Below are 8,783 nucleotides of genomic sequence, written 5' to 3' on the forward strand. Positions count from 1 at the left end.
AAACAGGGTTGTACACAGTTGTGTAATTCTCTTTCATTTCCTTTCATCTTATGAAAGCACACTGCCACATCTCTCCATGAAAGTGAACAAAATACTGATACCGTTTTTAATATCTGACTGAAAGCCTCATTTGAATTTCTAATTTGAATTTCTAAGAGGCTTTAAAAAGACTTGAGACCAGAGACCCTCATGTCATGACTCAGAAGGCAACAATAGCTCAGGTGTTCCATTCAGAGAGCTTGGCAGGTTTTCGTGTCAGTATTAGATGTGCACCAAGAAAAGAATCTGTTTGTGAATAAAAGCTTCTGACATGAAATAAAGCTCCTGCTATGAAGCAAAGACTTCAAAGGGTTTCTTTTTTTGGTCTGTTATTTTTGATGATTTGAGTTTTTCCCACTCAGATTAACTGATGTCTTTTACCTTTATTCTTCCTTGGGATCAACTGATAGCGCTAACACACAAACAAAACAGCCAGTGACAGTTTTCCCTTGTTGGTTTATTTTCTGCCCTTAAAGCCAAATGAAACCTGAATTAAAAGTTGTTAAATTAATTTAAAAACAAAGGATTCATAACAGTTCTGTTTTTACTCATGTACTCTGAGCACTTTCAGGAGAATCAGATCCATCCAAAGTTGCCCTTTTATCACACGTAGCACAGATGGTCTTCTTCGGATTTGTTCTCACTTGCGGGCTTCGGCTCCTTGAACATGTCAAAAAAAAGTTTAGATTGTGTTGGAGGCAAAACACAGGATGACGACTCTGGACCAGTCTGAATTCACAGCACCATTACCTGAGTGTGTCTTGTAACAGAGAGCTGGGAGGTTAAGGAGCCATTTATATCTCAGCATTAAATGGCTTGTATTATGACGCTTGTAAAAACCTACAATGTGTAATTTTCCTCCATCAACATGTTGCTTTTTTTTTCCAAAGTCATGCAAAAACCTTTTCAAATTTCAAATTTGAAAATTGTCTGTTTATTTTTATCATGATTGTTCTGACAAGTTTTTGATTTCTAATCTTCTTGCTAATATTTTACATATAAATATGTACTAATTGGTTGATTAATAAAATAACTGACTGCTTAATATATGATGGTATTAATCACAAGCTGAGGCCAACAACAAATTCCAGTATTTTGACTAAGGTTACAATTCAGTTCCAGATTTTCCTGATCCAGTTGGCACACACCAGCAGATGAATGATGCAGGCATCATTTAGAAAGAAGATTCAATTTCTTATCTCAGTTTGAAATTAAATGCAACCTCCAAAGTCTTTCATGTTCACATATAGTCCTCATAAAATGCTGGTATGTAGCTACTATTTTGTAAGAGATGAATTTCTGCTTTTTTTTTTGTATCATTTACATTTTTTTTGTAAATAATAGATGCTGCTTTTTAAGAAATGTTTTCATAATCGCTCCCAAATGAGCGTCCAACAGTCATCTCCAGCTGCACGAACCTGCACTTCTCAGTTTCTTTGCTCCGAACTTGAGCTCTCTTTTAATGAGAGCCAAAGAGGATTTTAATTTTGTCACATTTCCAGGGCACAAATGGCCTTTTCCATCTGCAGTTATGATTCATTGCTGATTATAGGCAGCTCTCCCCTCTGGGGACAGAGACAGACATGGGTTTGCATGACATCTGCACACAAATCCCATATAATTGCTGTCCAACACAAATTCTTTTACTTAAGACATTTCCAGCAGCAAAAGTCACTCCACCAGCTGAATACATTTAATGTCAGATGGTCACAAATTGTAATTTACAGAAAATACAAACAGTCCTTTATTTCCACGACCTTAACAGTTCTCAGGACTCCTGCAGGATGTGCAAATATTATTGTTGAAATGAGATTTGCAGATGATATGTTTAAAGACTGGTAGAAAGATAGTTTTTGAGAAATATATAAAGTTGTTAGTTTTTTAAATGCATTTTTAAAAGTTCTATTTTGTGTTTAAAAACACCAGGTAGCATAACTTATCTAAAAAAAAAATCTTAAAAAATACAAAATATTATGGTGGCTAATATTTGGCAATGCACTGGCACAAACTGGACCATAAATACTGAACTGCAATGATCAAAGTGATTTTTTAAAATTGCTTATATTGTAGGACCAAATTTCAGACAGAGTCTCTTTACTCTTATTTGGGCATCAAATACTGTCTGCAAGGGCTATTGGACTGTTTAATAGTTGCATACCCAACTAAAAGTCTGGCTTGTTTTAAAAAAAAAAATCAAAACAAACTTCACTCTGACACAGCTGGATTTTATTCATTGAGATCTTACAAAGCATTGATTTTAATCCTGTAATATGATCACTGTTTATTTTCTGAAGATTTTCCCAATATCATACAAAATTATCAATATTCCAGCATTCAGCCATTTTTGGCCTTTGTATTTTATACATACTCTCATTGGCCACTTTATGTATTCCGATTGGTACCTGACTAGTACTGGATTGTACCCTCACTTCCTTTCAAAGTTGCCACAGATACGAGAAGGTGCTGGAAACATTCCTCAGAGATTTTGGTCCATACCATCACACAGTTGCTGCACATTTGTCAGCTACACATCTATGATGAGATTCAAAGCCAACTGTTTCTTAAACACTCTAACTAGCACCAGCAACCGTGCCATGTTCAAATTCAAAGTTCAAAGTCACCTGTCGTCTTCATTGTGATGGTCAGTTGAAAAACTTTAGCTGTTCGCCTTGATCATGTCTACGTCCATAAATGCTGCAATGTGATTGGCTGATTAAATATTTGTGTTTTTGAGCAGTTAAACGGGTGTATCTAATTAAGAGTGTAAGAGAATGAGAGTACCCTACATATGAGAGCATTACACTGAATAAATATGAGGAAATAAAACAGTAAAACCAATACTATATTCTTCTCATAACATGCTCTCAGCACTGGACTGGTGAGTTTTTCTGTCTGTGCCGTTGTCAGCTGTTAGAAAGCTGCTCCTCGGTGGGGTCCACTCTGCTTTGCACAGCAGAAGCCTCTCAGGGCTGGCAGGGCTCACCTCCCGTTTCAGTGACAAAGAGTTGGCAGCACAACTAAAAGACCCAGTTATGACCGTGTTGTTTTCCAGGTCAGCCGATGTGGTGGTGCCGGTATAAAACCTTCGGAGCCCCTTTCTGAAGTGGATGGTGAATAGGCCGTAGATGAGCGGGTCCAGGCAGGCGTTGACAAGCCCAAAGATGAACAGGATGTGAGTTAAGGAGTGGGAAACCTTCCCCTCCAGGTCGTCAGGGAAGAACCAGTACCACAGGCCCAGCAGGTAGTATGGAGTCCAGCAGATGATGAAAGACAGAACAATCACAATACTCATTTTCAGAGTTCTCATCCGGGCTCTCGGGATGTTATTCTTTGAACACCGCAGGTGCATTTCACTGGAAGGTACTGGAACCAGAACAGAGGACAGAAACAAAATATAGTGCACATTGAAAATGCTATGAACACAAACCTTTATTGTTTTTTAAGTTATTATTTTTGATTAATTATTGGCTCGAGGTAAGCAGATGTTCACTTTGAGAGTACTGTGATACTGAAGGGATAGTCAAAGGCCTTTGCCAACTTTACTCATGAATGATTTAGTCATTGAATTCTTGTTTTTTCATTCAGCTTTAGCTTCTACAGCGATCTTGTTATTTGTTTAGTTCTCTTACTCTTTCCCTGTCTGCTCCTCCCCCTTTCTAGTCTTTCTATGGCCCTCCTGTATTGTTTCGTTCTTTTGGGAGTTCAGCTGGTAGTTCTCAAATATGTAGGGGGATCACCAGTATGAGGATTCTTCACCTGGAGACACTTATGGCATTTATGGCTGGTCAGACTGCCGCTCATTTAATATTTAATAGATTATTTCTTCTTTACATCTAAACTAAACTGAAACTTACAGTTGTCTTTTTTCAGTCGTCTGGAGATCTCACAGAAGATCCTGGTGTAACAGGTAATCATGATGACCAGCGGCAGCAGGAACAGGCAGCAAAACGTGAACATGTTGTAGGCTGTTTCATGCCAGTGGGTGACAAAGCTCCCCCGTGTTGTGCACTGAGTAAAGTCCTCGGGATGGATGATGGTCACATTGTGAAAAAGGAACATCTGAGGAGGAAAAATGTGACATTTAGAAAATGATTTTTAGTCATATGAAGTAACACACGAGCAACTTTCACAGGTTTACTGATATCTTTGTTCACAGCTGCTTTTACACATCAAACAGCTGGGAATGGATGTTTCAGGAAGAAACTTCAAGGGTCAGATTACCCCGGTTCAAAATCAGCCTTGTGTGGCTTTAAGTCCTGCTGATAGTTCATCATTTTGTATTGTTTCTGTAGCAGAAATTAGTGAAAATTATACTGGCAACATACCACTGGAAATAAGTGAGAATGAATTAACCCTGCTGAGCTAATGTCACATTGACTTTTAAAAATTGTTTACAGTTATTTGCAAAGAGAAAACTACTACTAAATTGGATTTTGATCATATGAGAATAATACATTTTACCAAGCTACTGTCTCTCAGAGCGCTAAATAACATCTTTTACTGCTTGTGCCTGACAAAGTTTTATCTCCATCCTGCTTTCAGGGAGCTCATGAACCTTTAGAAGGTGTTACAAAAGTTGGAATAAGCCATGCAAACCTGTGAAATGAAGCTATAGTTAACTGGTTTTAACCCTGCTGTCCTTAACTAGGCATAATTCTATAGTGCATATGCAAGAGCGTGAACTGGACGGAGTATAACAAAGGTTTATTATTTATTTTAAAAAACAGTTTTGTATAATTACACCTCTTAGACCTTTAATTTATCTGAGCCTAATCCAAAAAACTTCTTCTTCTCTTAGAGAAGGGTGATCTATTTAAATCTCTTATCCTTAGGCTTCATCACCAGTTAATTTAACATGCCTGTCTTTGAACTGTGGATGGAAACTGAAGGAACCCCATGCAGACACAGGGAGAACTACACAGAAATTACTCAGCTGGCAGTGCTAACCAGTGTGTCCTCCTTCTATGAACACGAACAGTTTAATTTGATTTAGTTTCAAATTACGCAGCGCACACCTGCAGGTTCAAACACCGCACACCTACTCGATGATTTTAACAGGTGCTAAGAAACACTGACAAAAAGGACAGATTGCAATCAATACCTTCTTTTTTTTTAAAGTCAGTTTGTGACTCATGAACAGAATGAAATGAAAAAATATAACAGGCTCATTCAGCTGATGTTCTCACAAACACAAAGAAAAATGCTACCTGCACTCCAAATGCAACAGTATCCCTCTGTTATGTGTTCTTGGACAACAAGAACACAGCAGCTTCATGCTGGGTCTGTGATACAATACCTGTAACCAGGATAGATTGTGGGATTTGTTCATTTTCTTAAAAATAAATAAAGCTACATTATCCTTTGAGTAAATGACCCCTTACTGTTGACTTTGGTGCTTCTTTCAGCAGTTTTCCACACTGGGAATGTGTCACAGGGAGCTCTTTATTCAGGACTGCCTCTATACTTTTTGTTCTGAAAATTATTATTTATGAAAGATTGTACTAAAGCAGGGAGTGGAGTTAAACCTCCTTTAGAGAGGATGAGAAGCAGTTTAATGGCCTGATTGAATTCAAATTAGTCCTGATCATTGCCTCTGCTATCAGCGGGAATGCCTGACCTTACCTGAGGGACAGACAGCACAACACTCATAACCCAAGCCACCGTGAGCATGATTCTGTTCCTCTTTCTGGCCTTATTGATGGCCAGAGGGTTGAGGATGGCTGACTGCCTATCCAGACTGATTACAACTGTGACAAAGGCGCAGGAGTACATCGCCTGCAGCTTAAGAAACATCAGCAGCCTGCAGGCAAAGTCTCCGGCAAGCCACTGAACTGTGATGTTCCACATCGCATCTACGGGCATCACGATGAAGGTCACGAGCAGATCCGCCATCGTCAGGTTGACAATCAGCACCCTCACGTGGGATTTTCGTTTCCCATCTATGCGAGCCGCCCACAGCACTGCCAGGTTACAAAAGGCAGATATGCCACAGAGGATGAAGGTGATGATCACTCTCGCTTTCGCCGCTGTACTGAATGTGGGCAGCTGAGGGGCCATGCCCCTCGCGGTCCAGTTTGAAAGGGCAGAGGAGCAGTTGCAGCTGGTATCAAGTTGGTGGTCTGCCACCAGTTGATACATAACCGCTGCAGGGTCACACAGAGAGGCGTTCATTTTCTAAAGCTCAGGGGAAGGAACATTGTGCTCATCCACCATGAAGGTCAACACTGGAAATAGGAGAAAAGCAATAAAAAGGAATCACCAAGGGACCAGAATAAGTGTGTTACAAGACAAACACAAACAGCCCATAAATAATGGCAGCACATCAAGAGGAAGTAATATGCATGTATGGACGCCCAATGTGCACTGAGCTGGAAAGATGGAGCTAACAGACTGTGAGGACCAAAGTCAGCTAATGCAATAGCTGAAACTTTTCTACAAATGTGCTTTCATGTTTTCCCAGAGTGCACACAAGAAGTCTAATATTCACCAAAAGCTTACCGAGAATTTCTTTAAAAACCGAAGACAGATTTGAAAAAAACAAAGCAAAAATGAAGATTACTCTATATTATTAAATATTAAATCAGGAGCATTTAAAAAGAAAAAGAAAAACATCATGGTGACCATATCATTAAATGGTGTTTTGTGAGCCCCATTACCAAATATGAAACATTACAGTGATGCTACCTGCATAACACCATGAAACGTTTAAATCTAAGAGTTCAGCCAAGACCATAAAATATAAGGAAACTTCACAACAGCGTGAAGGCCTCACCAGCATCATGTCTGCTTTGCGTCAGTAGCAAAATAAGCAATATGTTATATTCTAATGTGCATGTGTTTTATAGCTGTAATAAAACAGGAAATATTACACGCACAACTGCATTGTGAGTTATTACCAATATATAAAAACTGTTTCAGTATAATCCTATTTGTAGTTAGTAAATCGACGAATCCGGCGTCCTTATATCCAAATAGACCTAAAAATCTTTACTGCGCACATCTTATCAGAGTTCTCTGTTTTTAAAATAAGAGGTACTGATTAGAAGACACCGTGCACTGTTTATCCGGAGGATCACATCCACTGGACATTTTGCAGCTGTGCTGTGCTTTGTATTGAACTGGTAACCTTCATTGGAGGCATGTTATTTTACAGACAAAACGCAAAGCAATGCGTAAAAATCATCATTTTAAAATCGTTCTTAATAAATTCATTCAATAAACAAAACAGACAGCGTGCTATTAAAAATGAAAAAAAGACAAACTTACATGGAGTGATGCCGTGTTTCTCCGAGGGTTTAAAAATCACCGCGGGACTAAAAGAGCTTCGTGTGTTAGTGCGTTAATGTGCGTTTGTCTTCCACAGGTATGCTGCTGCAAGTTTACAAAGTCCGCAGGTTCAGCCGTCCGGCTCTTCTGCTCCAGATGCTCCGCCCTTATCCATACACACCAATCAGAGACGTGTGAGATAAACCGGGGGGGGTGTCTGACCTCATAAGCCAACAGCCCACTCATGTGGTTAGGACGCATAACTGTGATGAATGATGGCAAGGCAGACAAAAAACTATAGTTTGGATGAGAGTTGTGGTGTGATACCCTCCAGTCAGCCCCATCTCATAAAAATGGTTCATGAGATCATCGGGGAAAGACGGCTGGGGCTTAGAAACATTATGCGTGACAAACATCTGAAGATTTTGAGAAAAATTATTTTGTCTGTTTTTTCTTTTTTTATTTGACCGGTGGTTGTATGAGTGCAGATTATATGCCCCAGTGACCATTAAAACATAAGCCTTGATTTAATTTTTAAAACCAAAAGCTGCTTCTGAAAGGTCATCTTTGTCTCTCTATTAATGTTTTGGCTTCTGTACAGCATGATCAATAATTGGATCAATCTGAAGGCTGAAAGTGGAAAAAAGTCCCTGAGCTCACTTGAAATCTGACTTTAAGGTGTGAAGAGCTGCCAGCAGCATTTGCTGCATCACAGTTTGCATATGCTTAACCCTATATTTTAATCCTCATTTAACAGAAATGTGCAAAGCAAACAAATAAATAAATCTAGTCAATACCATAAACCAGTGATTTCCACAGCTTCAGCATTACCAATTGATTTTATAACAATACTAGTTGTTTTAAAAGTGTCTGATAGGGCAGGGGAAACTTCTTTAAAATGATTTTTTTTTAAATGAAACCTATTCAAGTGGCAACATAAATTTTTATTCTTCTTTCAAAGAGGAGAACCTTCCATGCATAAGGAGAAGATGTTGGTTCTCTTTGGATCTACCTGGACATGTGAAAAGAACATCACTGAAATTTAACAAATCCAAATACAGATCCCTTCTCAGTGTCTCAGTGTCAATCACATCTCCCCTAGACACCGAACCTGACTTTAATGCACTTGTTCTCCACAGCAGTCCTAGTTTCTAAAAAAAAAAATTGCTTGAAAAAGCAACAATCGTTGCATTTTGCTAAGTTTCCAGAATGAATAATATGTTTACCTGAAATTTGCCAGCAGCTTTGAGGTATATTTTTATTGCTCAGTCAGCTCAGGGTTATAAATAAATGGGAGCAGTGCACACAGGGGGTCAGGTGCCAGAGGTATGACATAAGAGAGAGTTGAATGCGCCACGGTTTCCATTTAAATCAACTTTTTACTTAGTTTTTTCAAGGCTAAATGCAGCCCTAATCTCATTCCAAGTCCAAGATTGCCTTTGAGACACATCTACTGTCAAACTACAGTGGGGCAAAAA

The 8,783-nt window shown here is 39.0% G+C and overlaps 1 protein-coding gene across 1 annotated transcript; it reads right to left on the reverse strand.

Annotated features, from left to right (window-relative positions):
• Positions 1–2,243: 2,243 nt before the first annotated feature.
• On the reverse strand, positions 2,244–7,435 carry LOC102193667 (putative gonadotropin-releasing hormone II receptor). The gene is made up of 4 exons (XM_005733392.1): positions 7,306–7,435; positions 5,662–6,263; positions 3,894–4,098; positions 2,244–3,402 (listed from the first exon to the last, which is right to left on the reverse strand). Exons 2-4 carry the CDS (start codon positions 6,208–6,210, stop codon positions 2,891–2,893), a joined length of 1,266 nt encoding a protein of 421 aa, XP_005733449.1. The 5' UTR covers positions 6,211–6,263; positions 7,306–7,435; the 3' UTR covers positions 2,244–2,890.
• Between the last annotated feature and the right edge of the window lie 1,348 nt (positions 7,436–8,783).

Source organism: Pundamilia nyererei, unplaced genomic scaffold (genome assembly GCF_000239375.1).
Source record: "Pundamilia nyererei isolate P.nyererei 1_Seehausen unplaced genomic scaffold, PunNye1.0 scaffold00051, whole genome shotgun sequence".
NCBI lineage: Eukaryota > Metazoa > Chordata > Actinopteri > Cichliformes > Cichlidae > Pundamilia > Pundamilia nyererei.